This window comes from Cydia pomonella, unplaced genomic scaffold (genome assembly GCF_033807575.1).
Source record: "Cydia pomonella isolate Wapato2018A unplaced genomic scaffold, ilCydPomo1 PGA_scaffold_202, whole genome shotgun sequence".
In the NCBI taxonomy this organism is placed as follows: domain Eukaryota; kingdom Metazoa; phylum Arthropoda; class Insecta; order Lepidoptera; family Tortricidae; genus Cydia; species Cydia pomonella.
Genome location: NW_026907842.1, coordinates 210,650 through 237,559, shown reverse-complemented (window position 1 = coordinate 237,559; position 26,910 = coordinate 210,650). Strand labels below are relative to the sequence as shown.

At 36.1% G+C, this 26,910-nt stretch overlaps 3 protein-coding genes across 4 annotated transcripts; all 3 read right to left on the bottom strand.

The window, feature by feature from the left end:
* Positions 1–862: 862 nt before the first annotated feature.
* Positions 863–4,888, bottom strand: LOC133533707 (histidine-rich glycoprotein-like). Its single transcript, XM_061872739.1, has 4 exons — positions 4,877–4,888; positions 4,070–4,219; positions 2,471–2,643; positions 863–2,238 (listed from the first exon to the last, which is right to left on the bottom strand). Exons 1-4 carry the CDS (start codon positions 4,886–4,888, stop codon positions 1,251–1,253), a joined length of 1,323 nt encoding a protein of 440 aa, XP_061728723.1. The 3' UTR covers positions 863–1,250.
* A 7,675-nt stretch (positions 4,889–12,563) lies between these two features.
* On the bottom strand, positions 12,564–17,639 carry LOC133533730 (uncharacterized histidine-rich protein DDB_G0274557-like). Its single transcript, XM_061872764.1, has 3 exons — positions 17,309–17,639; positions 14,977–15,216; positions 12,564–12,815 (listed from the first exon to the last, which is right to left on the bottom strand). The coding sequence occupies exons 1-3, from the start codon at positions 17,318–17,320 to the stop codon at positions 12,645–12,647; spliced, it is 423 nt and encodes a 140-aa protein (XP_061728748.1). The 5' UTR covers positions 17,321–17,639; the 3' UTR covers positions 12,564–12,644.
* A 1,769-nt stretch (positions 17,640–19,408) lies between these two features.
* Positions 19,409–24,999, bottom strand: LOC133533766 (adult-specific cuticular protein ACP-22-like). Of its 2 annotated transcripts, none has more exons than XM_061872806.1 (4): positions 24,444–24,994; positions 23,420–23,761; positions 22,208–22,374; positions 19,409–19,574 (listed from the first exon to the last, which is right to left on the bottom strand). In XM_061872806.1, exons 1-4 carry the CDS (start codon positions 24,453–24,455, stop codon positions 19,517–19,519), a joined length of 579 nt encoding a protein of 192 aa, XP_061728790.1. In that variant the 5' UTR covers positions 24,456–24,994; the 3' UTR covers positions 19,409–19,516. The 2 variants fall into 2 exon arrangements, 1 of the variants encoding a protein (XP_061728790.1); XR_009801921.1 differs by lacking the exon at positions 19,409–19,574 and adding an exon at positions 20,496–22,011 and having other exon boundaries at positions 22,117–22,374; positions 24,444–24,999.
* Between the last annotated feature and the right edge of the window lie 1,911 nt (positions 25,000–26,910).

The window sequence follows — 26,910 nt, the reverse complement described above, 5'->3', positions numbered from 1 at the left end:
TCCCACAGAAATTGTCGTAGTAATTTTAACTTTTTTAAATATACGTGATGCTAATGACGTTTTTAATGTGGAAAGGCTCCACACCGGGTCTGGAATCCATCTGATTAGTTATCCTTAGTAATCCTAATCCTTATCCTTACCAGGTAGCCATCTAGTACGGATGGACGGAAATAATTCTACTAGTCGCTACCAGGGGGCATGCTGGTGTGGATGGTTGGAAATAATTCCACGAATCCCTATCGGTACGGAAACAAGGAAAAATATTCCACATATCTCTATCAGGGGAGATAAGGCGGTAGGGACTGGTGGAACAGGGAGCCATAATAGCATAACACCTATAGGTGTCCTGGGCGCTGTGGACATGACTTAGTAACGACGCTTTTAGGTGGTGTTAGCGTTTAAAAGGTTAATAACGAACATGAAAATAGATTACTTTTACAAATTCAATAATATATACACGGTGCTCATGAGGAACCCGAAAGATTTTAACCACGTACTTCTGAGGCCAAAAGAAGGAAAAAATGTTATATGAGTCTCAGTAAATTTCGCCAAAAGAATTTTTTTTTTGTTTTTTTTTTTTTTTTTTTTTTTTTTTTCAAGTTTTGAACGTATTTGTACATAAAAAGTTAATATTTTGGTACAACTGGCACTGAAAATAATTTTTTACGATTTTTTTTTTTAAAACTAGTTCTTGCAAAGAACTTCTTTTTGACATCTAGCAATAAGGATATTTAGACTACGCCCCATAATGGCATCATCGCGATCAAAAGGGCGTTTTGCACTAAGTTACGATAAGAAGATGTTGTTTTTACATTGGTATTAACTCTAAAACTAGACGGAATCCAGTAAAGTTTATATGACATTTTAGTCTCTAAATGTGATCAGTAATACACTGTCAAAATCTTTCGGTTTCCTCATGTAGCACCGTGTAGGTATAACATTATAAGAAAACATCGCTTTTGTCTAATTTTATAGAATGTGATGTTATTTTATGTTGGCTGCATCCTAAACTATGCATTTAAGGGTTAAAGATTATGTATACTTTAATAGCTAGGTGATTATTATTGTAAAGACCACTTGTAGGAAGCTTTTCTTTATTTGCATATACGATTATTGTCGCATTACAATAATTATTCCCTATTGTGCGATAAGTATGCTTCATTTGAACGTTGAATACCTAATTCGTTATATTTCTTTTATTTATTAAACTAGCGTTCATTCTTCAAGGCAGCACATCTTACGGAAATTAACTAACTCGCATTCTTTGTGATCCTATTGCGTTTAACTTTCTTACTGTGGTCACGGTGGTACCGAGGATGACGGGCATATTCAGAGACGATGATAGGTTTGTGCATACGTTGGAGCTGAACGTGAGGTTCATATCTTTTGTCGGACCTCTCCTCAATTCGTACAGGTCTGTTCTTTTCTGAATATTTATGATTCTCGCTAAAATCGTGATGTGGTACCCTAAATGGACGCATCAACATGGGCAAAAGATCCTTATGTTCAAGTTCTTCATGACTGTTGCGTTCGTTCCAGTTATTAACTTCGTTATGACCTCGGTGTACTTTGTGACCATAATATTCTTTGTGACCGTATTGTTTTTCTCGACTGCGTTGTTCTTCTCCATCACGTTGTTCTTCTCGGTCGCGTAGTTCTCCGCGACCTCGTTGTTCGACATGACTGTGATGATCTGCACGACGATTTTGTTCTCCCTCACGTTCTTCATGATGAATTGGTTTTTCGTGGCCATGATGTTCATTGTGAATAGGATGATGAATCTTTGAGTAGTTTTCGATGTGAACCGGTTTATGGGGTTCTTCATCCTCTTGGGTGGGAGCTTCTTGGCCAGAATCACCGGTAGTTTCATCTATGGGATGCTCTTCTTCATGGAGTTCCTCCGGTTCAGCAGGGACTGCCTCATTATGTTTCTCATATTCTTCGTGATGTTTTCGCATTTTTTTATCAACGTAGTACTCTATATGTATTGGCTTTTGTGGTTGATGGTGCGTAGGCTCGGGGCGTTCTTCTTCACGATCTTCCACAACAGCTTCTGGCGCTTTTTCCACTACAGCAGCAGCCGGATCAATTTCCTCTATTTTCCTTTCAGGTTCTTCGTCCAAGATTTCTATCACTGGTTTAATAATTTCTATACGCGGCTCCTCTACACGTGGCTTCTCAATACGAGGCTCCTCCCGATGTTCGTGATGATCTGAGTAGTGGACGTCAGCGTGAAATCTGATGAATAAAAAGCAATTTAAATGTAGGGATATTAAGTAAAAAGATCTGTTTTAACAAGTTAAGTAAAAGAGTCTGGAGTACTTGCTAATATAGCATTTTATGTAAACAAAAACAAAACAATTAATAGTTGCATGGACATTTTAATTAGGTAAGTATGACTAAGCTTCTATGCCCGTCTGAATCAGTCATGACACTGACAGTTACAAAATAATAGTTAAAACTTACGAACCCTTTATTCTTGTCGGAGTGGTACTTGACAGTACGTGTCTTACCATCTGGCTGCAGGAGCCAGTACTCGCCCCTCACTTCATCCCCATGTCTATGCTCATGATGCCCTTTGTGGTCATGGGTGTGGGGGTCATTTACCTTGTAAGAGAATTCATATGACGGATACGCCCAAGCCTGAAAGGTAAAAAATTAATTTTCCAATTATGAGCACGTGGGGGAAGGGGGGGGGGGAAGGAGAGAGGAGGCTACAGTCTGTAAATCAGTTTTGTCAGTAGAAAAAGGCGCGAAATTAAAATATTTCATGGGACGTTAACCCGTCGCGCCTACATTTTTTTAATTTGCGGCTTTTTTCTACTTATAAATTCAATTGACTTTTCATATGTACATGTTTTATGAAAAACTCATTGACATGAGTATTTTTGCTCTGCTAAGTATCAATCCTTCGTCAGCTACTATATAGAGCTAAGTTTTCTGTAGTGAACGCTCCAGATCTGAAATAAACTCTTTGCATATGTGAGGACCTAAATCGGATTTTTAAGAAAGTAGTGTGAAGGTTTTTAAAGGATCAGCAGCACACACATGATACGTAGTGCTGAAATAAAATCATATAAATACTATAATGCAAAATGTAAAATCATTTTTCATTTTTAAATAGGTAGGTTGGTATTACGTAGGTATACGTCTTATAAATTGAATCCCTTGTTTTTGCATTGGATTTGCTATTTTTGTCGACAATCCTTTTTTTGAAATATTGATTGATTGATTGATAGAGAATAACAAAACTAAAAATGTATCGAAATGGCAGATGTGACGAAACGTCACGTGGACATTATTCGGGTTTCGTTAGGCATTTTATATTGTTACTAGGCTCTCCAGTCGTTTAAATAATTACGAAACCTTATATATTTCTTTGTAGGTAGAACAAATTTGTCCAATTTTTAAAGACTATTATTCAGCTGGCAGCTGAATACTTCTTTATTAAAATGCACCAATGTTTTTTGTCATTTTCATTTTAGTTCAGTTCCGACAAATTCAAGAAATACAATCATTACATTCCCAACGTCTTTTCTAAATTTCAGACTATTGAGCACTTTTCTTAAAGCCCGCAGACGAGGAGCATATATCGTCATTCATCGCCTCCCGGCTGATACTTTGTCAGATGATATTGTATCGCGGTGGAAAGACCGTCAGTTGATGACATGAACATGTAAAAAATTTTTTTTTACAGTTTTCGCCTCCGCTTGCGCCTGACTAAAAGCGCTTGTTTTTTACATGTTCATGTGACCAGCTGACGTTCTTACCACCGCGATACAACCGGCAGATTTTTTTAAATAAACAATTGAACGTGAACTATCATCTGACAAAATATCAAATGGGAGGCGATAACAAAAATTTTTTTACGTGTTTCGGTGGCTGCCATTCCTCAACCCACCAACAGAACGGCAGCTGACGTCCACAAGGGTTCATCACACGTAGCCGTTAACCACTATACGAGTTTTCGCCCGGATGGCGATTGGTCATGGAAATCTGTTCCTGGCTCGCGGTCTATTACACACCTAGGTAAATAAAGTTTTAAGTATCGCACGTGACTCTTACTTACGTATTCCTCATGATGCTCTGGTGAGTGAGATCCGAAATGAGCAAGCTCACCGTGATGTCCGTGATGTACAAACTCCTGCTTCAGGTTTATCTCCGAGGTGGCGTGGCCCTGGGCATAAAGTGCAAGGCCCAGCACAATTACACCATGAGCCTGCACAAAGATGTTTACTTTATCTGTTCCACTTCGGGTTTTTTGTACGATGTGACGTTATACAGGCTGGCCCAAAATCCGTTGACAAAATTATTTTATGAATATTTTTCTTACTTACGCGTGTTTTAATAAATTTCATAACAAATTAAAGCTACAATCGTTTAACCGAATCAAAACATATTATCTTCATAATATTTTCCTTTGTCTTTAATACACAAACGCAATCATTTGTTATAATGATCATCAATATCCACAGTAATAAATCTTTGTCAACGTATTTTGGTCAATCCTGTATATATCGTTTTAGTTCAAATGATAAAATGATGTATAATCATGAACGTTTACTTTGTTTATTAAGAGTAAAGACAACTTTTCACTAAAACTCTTTGATGCGATCAATAAAACCAAAGAATCTGATAGATCTATTCTATAACAACTGATTAACGATGGATTTCACAAATTATCAATATATTTTTTTTAATTAACAAAGAAAAAACTGTACTCAGAATATACAAAAAAAAATCACACTTTTGCACCAAAAATTTCGTTGTTCCAAATTATCACCATTTCTTATCACTTTTTGAAATGTATAATTTCTAGCCGTTTTTGAATTGATAATTTTACTTTCATAATTATGAATTATTTTTAAGATGTTACCTTCCAAAACATAATTGTGTTTTACTCAAAGAGTACAACGAAATTGATAACGATTATGATGATTCTCAACCTATTTATACACTATTTGGCTATTGATGGTAAATTGACGGTTTCCTCCGTTCGCTCATTTTTTGAGTGCTCGTATGATTGATAATTCGTCTGTAACACGCCTTTGAAGGGAAGATGCAAGAAGATGTTACTGTTTTTTAGCTCTGCAGATATCAGTTTAAGGGTATTGTGCGGGAAGTATAAAATATTGGTCGGAAATCCGTTACTTGGGCTAGTAGTGGAAGTGTTTGGGCGTGGCAGCATCGCGTCTCGGCTCGTACTGTAATTGGCGTCAATTATCTACTAATTGTACAGAAGCACGTAACTAATATGGAGGCTAATACAAAAATACATTTAGATATCAAAATGATGTCTGCGTGCATTTCGCTTTTACTTGTTTGCACATGTATTGGCGAGAGCAAGACGCACGGGCAAATGATAACTATGACATAATTTTGACATCACAATGTAAGTCGAATTGGCCTCATGATTAGAAGTCTTCGTAAAATAGTGATGATGAGGCCTGCATTGCAAGTAAACATTTGTGTGTTCTGTATATATTTTGTATTTATTATAAGTACCTAAGTTATTATAAAATTATAAGTTTATAAATAATTTGACAAATACCTATACTTGTAACTCAGCGATTTATACAAAACAAACATAAATAATTTTAAGAAAAATAAACCGACTTCAATGAGGGAGACCGGTGAATGAAAGATTATTATTGATTTTGGATTTCATACAATGAAATTAAAAAAAAAAACTTAAAAATTGAATTTGCTTAAAAAACAGAGCGAAGAGGACAAACTGCCAAACGTGAACTATGAGTCGTTGAAGAGTTCTATTCTGGTCATCATCAGCAGCTCCACTTCATCTTGATTTGTAAAAGAAAATACAAAAATCATTATATGAATAATAAATAATAAAAATGCTCTATTTCAGACCTGTTTACGTGATCCATATTTTAGTTAGTAACCCGCAAAACATAATAGCTACGTTAGTATAAAAATAAAACTAAATTATATCTATTGATCTATAACTATAACTAACAACATGATTGGACATTACTTTGCCCTGCCAATGACAACCTCAATCCAGTATTTAGTTATGGGACAGTCGAGACGCCCTCCCAACGCCCTAAGGAGGCTGTTGCTGCTACACCGCACTCTCCTCAGCTGAGAGCCTCTCTTCCGCCTAATGGCAAAGAAATCATCTGCTCGTGCTTCGGCAAACATACCAGATACACTGCAGTGCTTAAGAAGCTTCAACAACATCCTTAAGGCGTAGGTATATGTATGCCTTTAACATTTAAGGAGTTTCCTCAATTCCTCATAGATTCTACCGTCAGATCTCGAGCTTCGCAAAAATGTATCTTGAAAACCTAATTTGCCTAACAAACATAAAGAAGACGATAAGTCGCCAAGCGAAAACTATGCGTCGTTGAAGATTTCCATACTGATCAGCATCAGCAGTTCCACTTCATCAAATGTCACTATTTAAAATGTAAATGCTTGATTTGTTGTTGAAAATACGAAAATCACTATATGTATGTCTTTCACATTTGATGAGTTCCCTCGATTCCTCATAGATACTACCATCAGATCTCGAGCTTGACAAAAAAATGTCTTGAAAACCTAATTTGCCAAAAAAATATAAGGAAGACGATAAATTGCCAAGCGGGAACTATGCGTTGTTGAAGAGTTCCATTCTGATCAGGATAAGCAGTTCCACTTCATCAAATGTCACTTTTTAAAAATGTAAATGCTTGATTTGTTGATGAAAATATAAAAATCTATTTATGTATGCCTTTCACATTTGAAACGTTCCTTAGGGATCCCATCATCAGAACTGTTTTGACAAAAACGGGACCAATCTGTATATATATATAGATAGAATAAAAATAAAAAATTAAAATCAGTCCAGAAATGACGGAGTTGTGAAGTAAGAAACATAAAAAAAACATACAACCGAATTGAGAACCTCCTCCTTTTGAAATCTTGAAGTCGGTTAATAAAAACTTTTTACAATAAAAAGAAAACCGACTTTGATCACTGAACCCTCGACCCTGGTTTCCCAACCCCTCAACTACCAATGCCCGACCCTTCAATATAAGACCCCTAAATCTCAACCCTTGAACACTTAATTCCCAACGCCGACCCTTCATCGCCCAACACCCAACCCCCGACCCCACAACTACCAATCCTCGACCCCTCAACTCCCAACCCATCAACTTACCGTCCCCTCCACCCCCTCCCCTCAAACCCTGACCAGTTAAGGCCCAACTCCGTAGCCCCCGACCTCAGACCCCGCAAACACCACCCTCTGAAATAGTACTTCTTACTATGAAACTAAACTATGTGACAAAGACCAAAAGTTGGGGAACAAGTAGGATAATAATATTAATATACAGATTTATTTATACAGAAATTAATTTGTTTATTGGAAAACATAATACTCCTAATGAGGGCGCCACTGGACGGTCGAAGCAGTCTTATTATGTGTATAAAATCGGATGTGTATTTATATAATGTTTACCTCACAAACAACGTAGCCCTTAAAATGATTAACATGAAACATGCTCGTAAGTCTGCGTTTCCATTTCCACCAGAGATGAGCGATGACGCGTAGCGAGGGATGTGTTTTTTAAGAACCAATAGAATTACTACACGCTGAGCGAGGAAAACAAATGAAATGATACTATTGGTTTTTTACAACACATCCTTCACTATGCATGCATCCTCGCACATATCTGGTGGAAAAGCAGCCTAATATGCAAATACGTATGTCATAAACAGAGAGCGAAACTTTGGTGCTGGTGACGTCATGATGACGTTAAGTCGCATATAGTTTATTTGTTTTTTTTAAGCAACATTGTAACACCTCAATGATTCTTAATAATGATAAAATATATATACATATATATACATATAATCCATATCTCGCGCTACACGTAGGTAGTTTATAAGTTTTTATTTCGTAGATTTATTTATTATTATTTGTTATTATCATTTAAAAAATACTAACATTAGCTTATAAGTAGGTATCTTGATTATTGATGTTACTAACCATGCTATGGAACGTACACGTGTTCTGAAAATAAATTGAATTGAATTGATAATTGTTTATTTATAAAAATGCTTGGTAATTTACACAAAAAAATATAAACATTAAAAAACGATTCGAGTAACAATTTTTTATTGGGTAATAAATTGGGTTAAAAAAAATATTATTACTCGTGTAAATAAAACAACACAACAAAATGTTCCTCTAAATGACGAAGTTTTTTCTTAATATTTAGAGAGACATGCTGCCCTCAATGACATCATCCGCCGGTCTCTAGCCTCAGTTAATGTGCCGGCCCTTTTAGAGCCGACCGGCATATCCAGAACTGACGGCAAGAGACCGGACGGGATGTCCTTGATTCCGTGGAGTATGGGACGGGTGCTGGTGTGGGATGCAACGTGTGTAGACACACTAGCCCCGTCACATCTCCACCGAACTTCCATGAGGGCAGCGACAGCGGCAGAGGCGGCGGAGAACGCCAAGGTAGGAAAATACAGGGGTATCGGCACCGAGTACAATTTTATTCCATTCGGTGTCGAGACCCTTGGTCCGTGGGGCCCTGGCGCTCTGAGTCTCTTCAAAGATCTGTCTAAGAGACTCAGAGACGCCACAGGAGATCAAAGAGCTGGCAGCTTCCTCGCTCAACGCATCAGTCTAACGATCCAGCGAGGAAATGCTGCCAGCGTCTTCGGTACTATGCCGCAGGGGCCATTTTTAGATTTATTTTAGTTTTATTTTAGATTTAATTTAGTAATATTTTAGTTTTAATTTATATTGTGTTTTTATATTAAGAATGAAAGTTGAGTAAAATCGTTTTATATATTTAGATATATACTTACATTACACACGTACATTCAGGGCAAAATAATTCTTGAACCTCTCGCCATTTAACAAAATTGGCGTCGCCCTGGTCTTAAATTATGAATTAGTAAAATATAACCGAAATATTATTGTTTGAAGTCACAATGCAGTCTATTTAGCCGTATATGCGTTATTCCCATCAAAAGAAATTGATTTAAATGAAGAATGGTTAACCGTTAACAACATTTTCTCCAGGTGTGGTTATAGGAATCATTCAGTCATAATTCCATTTTCGGTTATATATTACTAATAAAAAAATAAGTTAACAGAAATTGGGTGTCATATCCAACAATCTTGTTTTTAACATGACAAAGAATAGTACATTACGATACAAGTGCGAAAAATAAGAAGTTCGGAACGAGTGGCGATAAATTAAAACACGACCGAAGGGAGTGTTTTAAATCGACACGAGTTGCGAATTACCTATTCGCACATGTATCGTACAACGTTTTACAGTACATATGGCCCTTTAAATGTTCGACACAGTAACGTAATATGCTAATTTTCTCACTAGTGCTATAAAGTAGCACCATATGTACTGTAAAGTTAGTTATGTTTTTATACGTGACCAGTACGTATAAAAACTCTCAACTCAAGTTTTAATATGAGTAAACTAAAGAGGCTAATAAGTTGTTATTTGATTAAGTATCTTAATCTAGATAACAACACTGTATTTAGCTTGACATCATACGTCTGTCATCGGCACCAAAGTTGCGCTCTCTGGTCATAAATGTAAAAAAACTTTTCACATTCGTGACATATGTATCAAAATTGACAAGTGAGAAAATAGGAGAGTCCGTCTAAGTTAACATTGCACTATCTTGAACAGAACAACGTGTGGTAAGGTTTTGAAATTAGTATTCTTTTTCGTACCGATAGCAAGTTAAACTGCAAACTGCAAGTTGGACCAAAAAGTTTCTTCAAGTTTGTTTTGACTTCGTATAGTGCGTTTAAGTCACATTTACTCATTCATTCAATACAGTTTTTGCGATTAGTACTCTGTGTAGCTGTGTGTGTATTAATTCTACACTACTCTCCTGATGATACCTATAGCCGATAATATCAAATGATTTCTGATTAAGTACTGACAAAAAAAAATGATTACTTGACATTGTATTTAAAACTTTATTTCGTATGGTTTTGATCGACCTAGCAGCTATGAAGCGAAATAGTATGATTCTGTACCCCTATAGTGTAAATAAATTCGATTTCGAAACGTGACGTACGCGTTTGCGTTTAGTCTCATTTTGTATGTGATTTAGAAAGAGCGCGCCAAGCGGGACGTTTTGGAAACTCAAAATCCTATACAAAATGAGACTTAACGCAAACGCGTTCGTCACGTTATGATGTCGATAAAATTTACACTAGGGGTACAGTACTATATAATTTAATTGTTAGTTTCGCAATCAATAATGGACAATAGTTACGTTCTAGCCACCGACAGGGCACAATGAGTCAATTGTTAAAAGAAAAAGAACAGTTGATTATCTTGTAAACCAAGAAAGTTTTACTAAACTTATACTTAAGGTCATTTTCTGAACCGGCCTAAGGTGCCTTGTCGGTCGTCAGAAACTTGTCCGTTATTTATTTATAGGGCACATGATAGCCGCATATAATTATCTACGTTTAAATGAAGTCCATATGTTATATTAGGGAATCTAAAAGGCTCCAGGATTTAAAAAGTCACAAGTATAAATTTAAAATTATGGGTCCAAAAATATGAATATATTACGTTACAGAAAACGGCAGCCAAATAACACTAGACCAATAGTGTTGTGTTCCTGCCGGTGATTAAGGTTGCCAGAGTTTATACTTTAAGCAAAACCGGATGCTAATTGTTCTATTATCCTCTTTTACATAATATGATCGGTTAAGCCATTAAAAGAGTTTTTACAAAAACTATATTCTTATTAAAATGACGTAGGTTCCAGGAAGATACGTTCTTTTGCTTGTAATACCTTCAATATGCGTGGTCCGATACGCATTTGGCTGGTTTTTATTAATAGTCGGTGTAAGTTAAGAAGACCTAAGTTTTAAATGCAATTAGTATAAGAGATAGCTCTTATAATAATTGAAGATTAAAAAAAAAACAACATGCATTTGGGCTAAGGTTGGTACACAACAAACTGTGTCGAAATATTTTTTACAGTACATATGGTGCTACTTTACCGCGCTAGTGCGAAAATTAGCATATTACGTTACTATGGCAAAAATTTCATTTGGTGGTACAAGCTTTTAGCGCTTCTGTATTTTTTTTTCCACAGGAAACTAACAGCAAAAATACTCATCGTGTTAATTCTAACAGCCCCAGACACAATTTACCTAGGATGCTTTGCTTTATCACAGATTTCCTATGTCCAGCTCCTATCTCCATCAACAGGCTCGAAGTTTCTTGGAACTTACAATACCTAAAATTTCATCAAGCGATAAGATTAGTAGGATATTGAATTAAAACACTATTTTAGCGCTAAATGTAACAAATTTTATTTCTCTTAAAGCTATCATTACCGTGTATAGACATGAGTCAGTCTTATAAGTGCATTGGTCGGTCCTTAGGGGCGTCCTGGTTTGGCTCCGTCGTTTAGATATGGTGATGGCCGAAATGAACATGATGATGAGGCGATGAGTGATGGACGATGGCGTTGAAGCTGTAAAAATAATATTATAAGTAGTCATCATCAAGTTTATCACTTACTGTAGTTTTCAGGGCCAAAATTTTTATTATTATTTATTTATTTATACAAGGAATTCCAACAGCTTTAAAAAATACATAATACATAATACATTAATTGTTCTGTTGAAATAGGCATTGAATATTAATTAGGCAATAAATAATAATTATTACAAAAGGCAAATTGTTCGAATCGGATGATATTATGAGACTGAACATGTAATATAGTGAATGATTTCGACCAGCATATCTAAAATAGAACAGGCATTATTCATTGAAAAAAAAAATACAAGCATTATAATGGAACCTATTGCAAAAAAATAGGAACTAATCTTTAATGCCTGAAGTAAAAGCATACGGTTAAATTCAGATTCTGATTGTACCTTTTACACCTAACCTTAACCTTTACAATAAATTAAAATTAAAATATGGTTAACTGTCCAAGCTTTTTATGACATTAATGAATTTCTTAATTTTAAATGTAATAACATAATGTAGCTTAAATAATATTAATGTATGATTTTAATTTATCCGAATAACTTAATAATTTTAACTTGTCATTTTTATTTATTTGTATTTGTATCCTTTTATTTTAATCGAATGTAGATCAAGTAAATATTTTTAATTTAATTTAATTTAATTTCAACTGTGTATTTTATTGCTGACATGTAAAATTGTATATTTTACCAATAAATGAGTATGAGTATGAGTATGAGTACCAGCGTTACCGCTGCAGGAAACTTCTAATTTATATATTAATGTCTGTATATAATATAGATTACTTTTCCACATTTCTTGCAGCTGCGCCTGCATCAGTAATGTTGGTGCGTCTGAATTCGAATGTACCCTTAACCCTTTGAGGTGAGGGGACCCACTTACAAAATCGCGTCGCCACATAAGCGTTACCTACTATTTAATTGCAATACTCAAGTGAAAGAGATTACTCGTAGTACAAAGCTAGTCTCCTGGGCTTCTGCATGTGCCTTCTTGGCATGGACGACAAAATATTTAATATACATATATAAATAAAATGACTGTTAATATATTAGCAGCATTTGCAGAGACAAACACCACTCTGACCAGTAGAAGTCGGAGCTGCTTTTCTACCTTTCAAACTGGTACCTACCCCGTGTGGTCATCAGCCTTGTATTCAACCTTCCTGAGGCGACCGTCGGGCTCTACCAGCTCGTAGCCTCCCTTCACCAGGTCACCGTGGCGGTGCTCGTGCTGCGACTTGACGTCGCCCGTGTGGTGGTCGTGCACTGCATATTCGAACTTGTACTCGGGGAACGCCTTAATAGAGATGAAGGTTTTTCATAATATGTTTGATGGAAATATATACTCGTAGTTTAAAAAAAAAAGTTCCCACATGCGTGTTTGTGGGACAACGCAAAAACTTGGGCTACTGAAGTTTATCCGATAAGCAGTATAATTATAGCGATATTCAGGGAACGTGAGTAGGTACTATTCCTTGTCTTAAACGCGATATTGTATATTCCGTCAAATATAACGTGCTAAACAATTAATGCCAATTTAGTTAAGTATTAACACTATAACTTCTTAATAAAAGTGTGGGAACCCTGAGATACATGGTAGCAATACTTTACTAGCAAAGTGGTTACAAATTAATGTCTGAATTTATTATTTATTTTGATACAACCATCGCTATTTGTTCGCTGTTTGAGAAAAGCAATTAATTATTTGGAGGTAGTCGTACCTGTATCAGACTTTCCCATTACAAGCGTGTTATGACACTCGTTGACTTACTGTTTCAGCGTTAAATAAATAATTGCTACTCTATTACGATTAGTCGTACCACTGACTAGATCGGTTAGCAAACGTGTTGAAATTGGCGGGAAGTCGATAGATTAATAATACCGCAATAATAATCTAAGCTATGTTTAGTTAGTTTGTTGAAAGGGATCATTGTGAAGTAAGACACTTTTTGAATATTTAAGGAGCCGATAAATCTTTAGCAGATATTGGATTAGAACTAATTGATTGTTAGTAAAATGATTTATTGAAAGGCTTTAATTTGATTAACTACAGTGAACACGAGATATCGTGACTGATAAAATATTTGTAAAATGTTGCTTTACAACATAATCCGTGAACTGGTTTATTTTAAAAGTAGTAAGTGGCCATACATTTATACATGAAATTCTATAGTAGTAAAATAATGCTGAAAATTATTACACATTTATACACATATTACTATTAATGGTCTGTCGCATGTGATATTTTTGAAGTTCAGGGTCTTTATGCTAAGGACTACGGCGTCTGCCAGGCGGATCGTACACATATTTACCAACGTCGAGGTTCCTATGTAGATATGTCAATACATTTCGTATAGTGCGATTATGTTAACGGCACCAATCATGGACATTTAAGAGAAAATTTGGAGTATTTTTGATATATCATCGACACCTGTAACATTTTTACCGCTATATGAGTTCAAAGTTGAATGTGCTATTCGTCCTTTATGTTTTCGATGTATTTTATAAATATAATGTAATTGGTTTCAATATTGTTAACAAATAATAACATAGTTTTAACTATGTTCTTTTGCTCCAGTAATGGGCAGTATTCATTTTAAAACTAACAAAATTCAATGATAAATCAAACTTAAGCAGCTCTATGGGTCGTGTTTCTGGTAAAATGTTACGAGTTTGCTGATAAGCTGATAATAAATACTTAACTTATACTCGTAGGATTTGTCTATCGCATCCCATTACTGGTGTCACGTCCATCATAGGGGTATTTACTATATCAGGCCAAGGAATATTTTTTTGGAAGAGTTAATGCCTAGCAAGCTGGAAATCGGTTTAGTGCGTGTAATCCGAGTTTGCGCAATCCGCGGAGGTGTGCATACATTTTTGCTCTTTATCAGTTTTTTTGCTTGTAGATCGAAAACAGTACATCTGACGGAAAATTTGTTATTATCATGATAAAAATTGATATATGAATTGAAGGTACTTCAATATGAATTCGTAGTCAAAGTTGTAAAAAATGGCCGCCATTTCGATTTTCTTTCTTTTTGGTATGATCATGATTGTATAAAATCCGAAAACGCCTTTTCACCAGTGTCTGATCCACAATCCTTGCTGGTAGTCTCCTTGGAATTGATGGTGGGTTCTTTCTATATCGAGTGGTTCGGCAATCAAAGAAAAAAATAATTCCTAAGACACCCAAAATTTATGCTCTATTTCTGGGATTGCGCAAACTCGGAGTACACGTAATTAGGACCAAATGAGGGTATTAGAACGATTTCAAAACGCTTTTCATGGATCTAATTTGATTGGTCTATAGGCATCTCGCTCGCATTTATTGGTGCTAAAGAGATCAACTAAGAATCGTGTTGACGTTTAAATATAATTTCATTTTAAACCTTAACAAATTGTAAAATCTGAATATCTATCTTATTGAAAAAGAGCTTCAGTTTCGTATTACTTACATAATGGTCATGATGCGGGACGTGGTGGATGGGCACATGGGGGACATGGGGCACATGGTGGTGCAGCAGCGGCACGTGATGGTGGATGGGAATATGGTGGTGTATGGGGATGTGGACGGGGTGGTGCGGCCCGTCGTGTTTCTGCAGCTCCTGGTGGGAGATCGCCGGGTGGTGGTGGTGGTGATGGTGGAACGGGAAAATAGCTTGGCAAGCCGACACCAGAACGCAAGCGGCTAGTACCTAAAACAAAAGTTTATGAGTCATACAAAAAAAAAATGCAATATAGCTTATTTAGTTTAACTTAAAATACACAAAGATTAGAAATTAAGTACAACAATACTTGTGTCGGGAGACCCCGCTCTTCCATTGGGAAATAGGATAAAAACCAACAAACTGTACGTAGCTAATGAATATACTATTTACAATTACAACTTACAATGAATATACAATTTTTCATACCATTGATAACTCATTATCTACTTGCCCTTTTATTTTAAAACTGTTCTAATTGTAGCCTTAACTCTAATTACAGTAGCGGCAAAATATCGAAACTACCTACGGCTGTATGTATGTGTATGTGTGTGTCTGTATGTGTGTGTGTGGTATGGTTTTCTATGATTTACGTTCGAATCACGGCGGCAGTGTTTCGGAGGTAATGAGGTAGAATTGTATAACCACGATCGGAGACCACAATCGATACCAGCGTTTTACCGCGCCGTCGCACATCGTCAACAATGGGTGAATCAACTGTCACAGACGTTGAATAAGAAAAATATACCAAACTTTTGATTATAAATCTCATTCAACTTCAACTTCAACATTTATTCAGCAAATAGGCCACAAGGGCACTTTTACACCTCAACATGGAATTCACATACAAGCAAAAACAAGCATATCAACAATTATTATAAAATACAATTCATTGAAAATATTAATGCAAACTAAAGTATTCTTGTTTAGAGAAAAAGTAAGTAATATATTATTATTACTTCGAGATGTATACAGTCTCTAAATGTCGAATTACAAAAAAAAACTAAAATAATAACAATAAAAAAACACAAAGAGATACAAAAAAATCTAAAATTATTTAGAGGGTTATGGAAAGGAGGAATTATGCAAATTGTACAACTTTTACAAAATTTGTAATTGCTTATCGTAAAAAGAGAAAAAACATAAGTACTTAAAAAGTACAGTGCACTAGAGCAGAAATATAGTATTTACGGTACACTTTTTAGAGCAACAACTAACCACTTTCAGAGCATGCGAAATAAATAAATAATGTAGTTATGAAATTAACTAATAAGACAAACCAAAAATGAATAGCCTCAGATGGCCTAGGCTGTTGAACCATATTTGTCAAGGACCACTTGATGTGTGAAGTCGCGTGACTTTTGACAAGACATGTTAGAGATACAGTTGATATAGTATTTAAAATCAGATGACATTAAGATAAATTAAAGAAATGGGGTATGATAAAAAGTAAATATTTTATCACCACACCAGCTCGTAAAGGCTCTCTTTAGTGCCTCCGTTGTCATGCGCGGGTTGCACGGAGTAGGTGAACGCCTATTGAAAATTGTATGAGCAATGCTGCTAACTGGCGAGGACGTATGCGACGGATTTTACCCGCGCGTGTGCACCCGCGCAAGACAGCGGAGGCACTTTTGTTCAAAAACTGATAACAATGTAGCATTTTATCCACAAATTCCCAAATTTTGAGTTGTTTCCTCATGTTGGCTGGTAGAATTGACGTTGAAGTAAGGATTTTTAATGATACATATTTAATAGCGTTAATTTAGATTCGACGTGTAATATTTACAGTTAGTAGTTTCCAAGCCTTGGTGTGTTGAAACATTTCGTGTTTCACTCGGTAGCAAAGTTTTTTTAACTCTCTTACCTTAAAACCCTCGCAACGGTCAAGATTCAACTTTTCGAAACACTCGCTACGCTAGTGATTCAATTTTAGAATCTTTCGTGTGCTCGGGTATGAATATTTGCACGAGGAGTTAAACAATAACTTTGCCCGCTTGTAAATAAATAACTATAAAAAACTTAATCGTTTCGCCTTTGACTTGATATAAAGTCAGTACATTTCGTGCCCCACACGCCACGCGTGGTTTTTGTCAGGTTGTATACGTGCAATTTTTGCCGTGGCGTTGATGACACTTTATTATTCATTGAAGTGGCGGCGAAAAGATTAAACACTTCCTAATAACCTCAACACCATATCTGGGAGCACAATTTAGTGTACTTCTATAATCCTTATATTTATTTTTATTTGTTTTCCTATTTCCTAGTCACTTAACACTTGAACTTTCTCAAAGCAACTTACGCGAGACAACATCTTGGCGTACGCGGATACTGTATGCTATGTCTAATGAATATGAGACAATAGTGCACGCAGTATGCGTTGGTTCATTAGCTTATATAGGAGACTTTAATTGTGGGAATTATTAGAGCAAAAAATCTATTGATCAATTTCACAGGGTTTGCTAACGGCCCTATCGTAATATCGGTTTTCTGTAGTGCATAGGTGTGCATACCTACATATTGCACATTTGTCGAGGACGCAATTAAGTCAGCTTTGTGGGCTGTATCGCCATTAGATACATCGGAACGTACAAGGTGTTCACAAAAATCTTAATATAATCTTATAACCAAGGATTTAAAGCAAATTCTTATAGTTTTGTGGATTCTTAGGTACATGTTACGATGTATTTAATCGCGAATATATCTTACTTGTAATATGTTATTAGGTGTCGGAAGTTCCTTCTATTGGAATGCGATTACCTATATCGATTGAGTAGATATTTAAACAGCGTAAATCCGCTTTGGCAACCCACACAGGTATTTAAGGCCGATGGTCTTGTACTAAACCTAGTAACGAAGCAATTGCTATATATAGTGTAGGTTTTAACCGCATACAGTGTGGTAATCCAATATGATTACATATTTATCGTTACACGTTCGAACGGGGACGAGAAGTTAGAAAAAGTAAAAAATAAATAAATCATACAAATATTTTACTCGCAATATATGTAGGTATCGTGTTTTTATGAACTCCGTTAAGTTACTTTCTCAATGGCCCCGGTATTTTAATAACTCCAGTTCGGAGATTCAAGTCATCGCCTCCCGGCTGATACTTTGTGAGATGATAGTTTAGATCCTATCATTAATTAAAAAAATAGTCAGCCGATGACAACAAAATTTTGGTGGCTGCGATTTCTCAACCCACCAACGGAGCGGCAGCTGACGTGCACGAGGGTTCATCATACATAGCCGTTAACCACTATACGAGTTTTCGCCCGGGAGGCGATTGGTCATGAAAATCTATCTGTTCATGGCTCACGGTCTATTATGCGTCCCCAGCAACTTCGGTTCTCCATACAAAAGTAGTTACGCTCTCATTTTAAAATGAATAGCTAGATTGCTCTGAGACTTTGTACTTACTATAGGATAAGGTATATCTAGTCCTGTAATTATTCTTAGTTTAATAGCTTCAGATACCATAGTTAAAAATACAGCGAATTTAAGTTTATCATACAAAACTTGTTTTTGCTTTATATAGTTTGTTTTATAAACTGCACTGAAAAAAATAAATAGCCGAACTGGTTTTGTAACTTTACTAAATAACTAAACTACGGTTATAAGAAAATAAACTTTGCATAAATTTACAATACTATTTTGTAGTGTATAATAAATACCTGAACACTGATAGCCAAACACGGTTTTGTAACATATAACACATAGTTCGCAAGTCCCAATTTTTGTGTAAACAGTAACCAAAATGTTTGTTACAGTTATGCAAACATTTCTTTCAGTGTGGAGCTATATAAACTAATTACAGGACTAGATATACTCATGTCATTGTAAGTGCAAAGTTTCTTTACACCCAACACGTAGTTTTCTAATGAGAACGAAACCCCATTTGTATGGGTAGGTGAAATTTGGCCGAGCTTATCGGGGACTCTTAACGCTCCAGCAATAGTAAAAGTGACGTTCGGATGTCAAATGCAGCTGTATTACTGTTACGGCGTCATAGTTACCGCCGCTGAATCAGTCAATGTCTTCATAAAATGGGTGATGTTTGCTGCTGAATTACTGCCGCGGTTATGTCGTTCATTCCCTCACTCATTTTATCAAGGTATTAACATATAAGGACGGCGGCAACAACGACGCCGCAACTGTAATGCAGCTGCAGTTCATATCTGAACGTCACCCTTAATTCTTTATAGTTCGTGTCATGCACGATGACGCGCAGATTTATCAAATCTAACCTTTAATAACATGTCAATATGAGTCAAGGCACGCGTCGTCGTGAATGACACGATCAACAAGTCGGTCGAGTATACAAGATACGGTGGGATTTATTTTCTTGCTTTAGATTAAGTACCTAAATTATTACGTATAGTGTAGCAAAAAAACACGATAATGATTATTAAACAAGTAAATATATTATTTAATAATTAACGGTTAAATTATTTGGTATATGTTTATTATATTTTGGAGTTTGGTAACTAATTGAATTAAATACAAGAAATCAGTGATACGTTGTCGTGTGGACGTTTGGGCCGGTTCGCTCCACCACAGCGTTGAATCTGAAAATTAATAAAATAATATATCCACGTATATGTCATTTCAAAATCTAAGATGCCTTTTTTATCATTATATCTAACATTAGTTTCCATTAGAACCCCAAGTACCTTTTAATAGACGTGATTTTACCTGACCTTTTCATACTGGAGTTTTCATTTGCTGCCCGGAGGTTGTAAATTACGACCAAAAGCAAAATGGAACTAATCCGTTAATAAAATTGTGTTAAATCTTTTACATATCTTTTTTATGATTTTTTATTACGAATAACCCTACAGGGTAAAATTACTGGACGGTTTTTTAGTAGGTACTACTCTACATTTATAACCTAGCTGGCTGGATTCGTAACACACTTTAATTTACGTATTTAGTGTGATAAGAACCATGCAAATGCTCAAACGTTGCCTAACTGGTCTCATTTAGATTGTTTTAATACGTGTGAGAATGTGTTCGATGTGAAAAATCGTGACAATGTGACGAGAGTACGTTAACTGGTCGTTAGTACCTTGTTTGTAAATTGAGACATTCTGCTAATAGCTGTTTAGCGAGCTCTACAATACGTAATAAACGTTTCTCATAGTAATATAATATTATTGTTTAACCCTTAACGTATTTTATTAGCACATTTCAATAGACTTAACCCGTACCGTAAAACCACCCAACTTTAGTCCAAAGCTCCCAACTATGGTCCACAAATAAACTCATTTTTTCTCGTTCAGGTGTGTATTTTACTATATTTTTGTAGTTCTAAGGCAAAGTATGTTTATAAATGGAAGGTAAAACTAGGAGTAAACCAAAAGGAACATTGGTATTGATACTTAATTTCCTTTTGAACTTGTGGACCATAGTTGCAGTATTGGACTATAGTTGGGTAGTTTTACGGTAGGTATTTTTGAAAAGACTTGTACGTAGTAACTGAACGAGTAATAACGCAAACGTTAACATTATTATTAATTTATTACAATATAGAAATGTGTTTACGCCTCGTTGAAATAAGTAAATAGCAAATTAAATTTATGTAGAAATTGTAAATTAGTCGTAAACACAGGCTGTTGAAAATGCCGTTATATAAGAGTCCGTAGTTAGCGGAAATATACTTAAGGACCCTGTTTATTTTTATTGCCCCGATTTATTTGTTTAACAGATGTTATCGTAAATCAAATGAGATGAGTTCATTCCAAAACATTAAATAAGTACGTAGGTACTAATAGCATGGTAACAGGATCAATAATTACGAGCAATAAACAGGAACAACATTTACGAGCTTTATATTGCAGAAATTGTAAATAACAAGTCATGTCAATTGACTTAATGTTTCAATAATGACATTGTCAACGTATTTACAAGGTGAAAAGTAATCGGAGTATTGCTTTATTTGGGTATTATTGTATTATGTAAGTAAACAAATAAAGTGAATCGAATCGGTCAGGCGTTCTTCGGCGGCCCAAACTGATGCCAGTATCAAGGCCATTCGGCATCAATGACTCGATTCATGTCAATAACTGGGTTACGCTCGCTGTTCTTTTATTTGTGCGGCCAATGGATTGTAAGTGGCCTGTGTAAGTGTGCATTTGTAAAGGTCGTGGGTTCAAAACTTTGTCTCGATATCGATTGTCTAGTAACTGATTTATTACCCCTAAATAACTGCAGTTGTTCAGTAATTGCATTAGAAAATATGTAACTATGAGTATTTATGTTTCTCAAGAACACATATCGCGGCCGAATAATTAAAGTTGTTTTTAGCTTTTGTAGGTACCTTTTAAACTTTTGATCGTTTCCAAAATCTCCTCCAAAACGATTATCTTTACGTCAGTCATTTTAAATACAGGGACTACCGCTGTAGACGGTTAAATTAAAACTTGTAAAACACAAAACGGCATTCCTCTAAAAAACAGCCTGTGTAAATACTTCGGCTGGATTTCTTGACAAAGGCCTTATTACCACTAAACTAATATAATTATGGACCTGTCATATTTAAGAGCTCATAAACATTTGTATTTTACAAGCTTCGAACAAAATATTATAATACCAACTAGGAAAACGAAAGTGGTTCAAGAACTTTTCTCGATGAATATCATTGGGTAATCCGGAGAATTACATAAAGCTTGCTTTAGTAGGCTCAAGGGCCGGATTCAGGTCCATTAAATAGCTTAGGTTTTCCGTGACATGATTTATGTGTAATGCGCAATGAAGCCTAGATCTAGATAAGACTGCTAATTACAATTACCTAAGGGTGTTAGGAGCGCCAATCGTAGTCGTTATGATAAGGTTAGGCAGGCCATAAAAGAAACTAAGCTGTAACGTCAGGTGAACACTAATATGCACTTAAATAAAATCACGATTTCGACCTACTTTAAACGTATACATTGTTGTAGTGTTTAATTTTGAGTAGGCAGGTGGTAGGCCGTTTAAATTGTAGAACAGCAACATAGGACTTAAGCCCTTTAAATTAGTAGGTACTGATCGTGTTTGTCTTCTGCAATTTAAATGCAACTACAATGAAATTAACGCTGCCCCATCAACGGAGCTGCAGTCCCCTCATATCACCTTTAGTCTCTCCAGTTTATGACATCCCAGTATAAATACAAAGATACTTAATGTAAATTTGGTAATTCAGAAAAAAAGTGGTTAAAATTACCCATTGACGTCGTCGGCGGTGTAATGCACGGTGCGCACGTTGCCGTCCGGCTCTACCAGCGAGTACATGCCCTTCACGACGTCGCCGTCACGCGACTCAAACTGCGACTTGTGGTCGCCCGTGTGCGGGTCCGACACGGAGTACGTGAAGTGGTACTTCGGTGGAGCCTAAAATACAAAAAAAATCATTAACCTTAACATCACACAAAACGCTAATGGCACCTTCAAATCCGCCTTTGTCAATATTTCAAGTATAACAAATACATTAGGTACGTTCCGCTAAAATACAAAGGCAATCCGGCAAATTGACTGAGAAGAATACGAGTGTGGACTTAGCTATTGTTGTTAGTTGGTGCTGTATGTACACAGCGAAATATGTGGCTGTGATTAGTTGGTTTTGTTTTGTCATACACCATTGTAAGGCGCTAGTGAGTTGCTCAACGCACTTGGTGTACCAAACAAACCGTACTACCTAGATTATAATTGTAATACTTCGTTTTCAGGTCAATGCCCAACCGAGAAGGTGAACAAAAAAGAGCGGTCCGGCCGACGCCACCCGCGAGCCTGGCTACGCACTGTTATCTCTTGCGACACTATAAAACATATAAAATTCCTTTTATTTAGCATTGGAGTGTTCTGTTTCACGGTCGCCTCTAGTTATCGTTACGTGACTATCGTACCTTTCGTTAACCGCAAGCCATTATAAGTAATTTCTGAAACGCAGCTAGATTAGCCATATCCTACACGATATCTGCTAGTCGGCTGCTAACGAATGATTTATTTGAAATCCAAGGTCATCAGTTTGATTTTTAATATTTAATATCCGGACACGTAACAATACAACGTACGCCCATTTTCGGCAGGTACCTAGTAATTTTCCGCCATGCAAGTACTGCTTGTGAGAACAGTCGCAAATTGTCTGACTGTTTGGACAAATAAGACATTTGCGTTGGTAATTACTTTAAAGATAACGCATTCAATTCATACACTTTGATAAATGGCTACGTGTTGAACTGCTATGCCCGTAATTTTGATAAAATTTAATTGCCAAATTATTAGGTTTATTCTCAGAACTCAGAACTGATGCATTAATGACTAAGTTAGATTTCAACATAGATTTTTTAAAGTTCGATGATATATTTTGCTATAGTTCTATGAAGAAGTAGAATGTCAGACAGTACTTATTGGTATTGGTTATATATGTAATACTTACATAGTTATTGTATCCGGAGGCGTATGTAGCCAGAGGCTGGTATGCTGCATGAAGTTGAACACCAGCGGAGTACTCCTCATAAGCCTCGTTCTGACCGTGATTGTAATCTCCAGGGTTGTATCCTGCGCCATGGTACACATAGTGTGCTTCATTTTCATAGCTCGGCTCATAGATGGGAGCACCGACATCTCCGATATGACCAGCATGTGAGACATGTCCGGCATGTCCAATATGTCCGTGTTGCTCGAGTTCGTCGTGGCGAACTACAGTTTGTGACGAGGTCGCATCCAATCCGATGTAACCGGCATGGCAGACGGCCATTGCCACACTAAGCAACACAACCTGAAATTAAACAGTAATTAGTTAACTACCTTTTTTGTCAAGAAAACCTACAAATCAAGGCATGTAGTGAGACTTCGGGGGAAACCTTGGTTAAATAGGTATGGTATTGAACCAAGCTTTAGACCTTCGTGCGGGGGAATATTTCGCTTAGCGGCTCAGTCTGGCAATCCAACGGGGAAATACAGCAAGCGTTCTGGCGACGATGCCCCAGGCAACTCTATTAGGTTTAAGAGACGAAAATTTCTAATGTGAATATTTTGTATGTTATTAACCATTTGTATAAAATTTTATCTAAAGGTTTAGATATGGTATTTAATCAAATATTTTGAGTAAGTCTGCTATCAAAGTAAGGCGTTGTGGGGGACTAAAGCTTCTCAAAATAAACGTATAGAATCCCTCTTCGCCTTCAGGGGCTGAGGGTGACACATTTATGCTGCCTTGAACCAGGGCTGCTGCCGTTGCTGGCAGCGCGCTGTAATCGAGTGTTCGTAACTCAGTTGTATTTCTTAATTAGCTTTCATACACTATCACTCGTCTTATGGCTGAATAGGCCATAGACCTGTAATTGGCTTGGCTTCACAATCATTCAATTCCACTAAACACAAAACTAGACACTTAACACTTAAGTTTAGGTAGCACTTCACTATGAGGGACTCTAAATAATATATCACTTGTAACCTACTTTGAGACACATTGTGCTGAAGCGCTGATGTCTTGATTTGAGGTGTCAGTACAATAATGATACGGTGGGTGAGTATGTTGGTTTTTATATTGGTATCTATTTGCAATAATATACTTAACAACTTGTGACTACAGCCCAAGTTATGGTAGAGTGCATCTGTTTGCAGGGGTACCCAACCGAGGAGCTGTTTTACTTATTTGATTAATTTATATGAAGGTGGAATGGAGAAAATGGACAAAGAGAGCCGATCCCAGATGATGGTGAATGGTGCAGACAGATGATGATGATGACTTATTTTTATGTAGGTAATCCGAATCTCATAACTATATATATCTAACACACAGACATTCAGGTCATGAACTTATTTAGTATGATTTAAGGTTACCTATGCGACTTTCCTGTGGACATTATATAAAATAAACGGACTTTAAGAAGATAATGGACGACCGCTTTTCCATAGAAATGTACGAGTAGTTTCCATTTCCTCAAACAACTGTGCCTCTTTGTTTGACTTTTTCTTGATTTTTTTAATTATTATACAAGTTAGGAGCGATAAACAAATTTCACGCAACATTTTAAAAGCTCCTATATATCTCTTATAAATTTCATCACATTTACAATAAAAAATTACTGTTACCAAAATTATAACTGGCTGCAAAAAATATTGCTTATTTTAATTAGGTACATTTATGTTTGGAACCTCTGCCTCATAAACACCTAGTCCTCGTATTTTCTATTCTGTAGGTTGCCCTTGTTGTTACATCACTCTCTTTCGTCATGAGGCGCTTCCTTCAAGAAGAAACTGTCGATTATAATTAAAATATTTTAATTAACGACTTAATTTTTACGTGTACCTACCTAGTGTTTACAAATAAATATATAAGATCTAGTTTTTCACTATATCAGCTCGTAAAGGATCTCCATCCATACCCAAAGGGTAAAACGGGACACTATTACTAAGACTCCGCTGTCCGTCCGTCTGTCTGTCCGTCTGTCACCAGGCTGTATCTCATGAACTGTGACAGACAGTTGAAATATTGACAGATGATGTATTTCTGTTGCCGCTATTACAACAAATTTAAAAAAACAGAATAAAACAAATATTTAAGGGGGCTCCCATACATCAAACGTGTTTTTTTCCGTTTTTATATATAATGCTACGGAATCCTTCGTGCGCGAGTCCGACTCGCACTTGGCCGGTTTTTATTCTTCATGAACTGACTAGAATGTACATTTTGTGCACAAAAGTGGTAAAGTCATTTGATGTAAATTTTGAGTTGTTTCCTCATGTTGGCTCGTGGAATAGCGATCATTTGGATTTGATTCGAATGTTTTTCAGTTAGTATTTTCCTCGTCTTGGTGTGGTGAGTAAATTTGTGTTTTACCCAGAAGCAAACTTTGTATAACCCTCGTGCCTTGAAACCCTCGCAACGCTCAAGATTCCACTTTTCGAACTACCCGCTACGCTCGAAGTCAATTCAATTCAATTTTAGAATCTTTCTCTTACTCGGATATCAATATTATATGAGGAGTACAACAACTTTGCATCCTTGTAAAACAAATAACTATGTAACTAACTGTTCTGTCTGGTATTTTGCTACGTTCGCGCGTAAACACACAAGCGTGTGAACGAGTGTATATAAAAATAAAATAAATAAAAGCATTTATTTCAGACAATATCCATAGGTAATACAAAAACACAAAACAACAAACAATCAAAATATTTACATATAAATTACAAAAAATAAAATAAAAATATGAATTAAATTAAATTAAAAATACGGATAAATTAAATTAAATATAACGTTGTCAATATACCATTTATGATTCCATAGTGTATATTTCCTGACGAATACAAGCTGCATCTCTTTTAAACGAGAGCGTGTCGGTTTTTGTATATCTACTAACCTGGCATGGGTTCAATCATCCGATTGGAATTTTATGTAATAGAAATACAAATGAAATACCAATCTGGAGCAATGTGACACAAATGCATTGAAATGGTAGGCAATAAGGGCAGCGGCACGAATATCGCTGCACGATTCTCAAATCTCGTCCACGGCGTCCACGTAGACCTTATGTTTCTATTTCTATCTCCGCCCGTCAAGCTTAATAAAATTAAAGTTAAGAAATATTATATCTAAACTATCTCGACCAATATATACTCGGACCTATAAATGCCGACGGTTACCAATTGTGATTTCTATCATTTAAATATGGCCGTCTGGCTGTCTGACCCACACTAGTAATGTAAGTAGGTTGGTAGTATTTACTTGCACTGTGAAACATGTAGGTAATTAACTAGTAACAAACTACATTGAGAGGGCAAATACGTAACTTGAACTAAGTTTAACTTAGGGTCAGTTGCACTTAACCGTTTGTCACCGTAAAAGCGTTCGTTAATTTCGGTATATTTTATTACACGGGAATTTTCATAGCTCTCTGGTGAGTGATGTTGATCATCCTG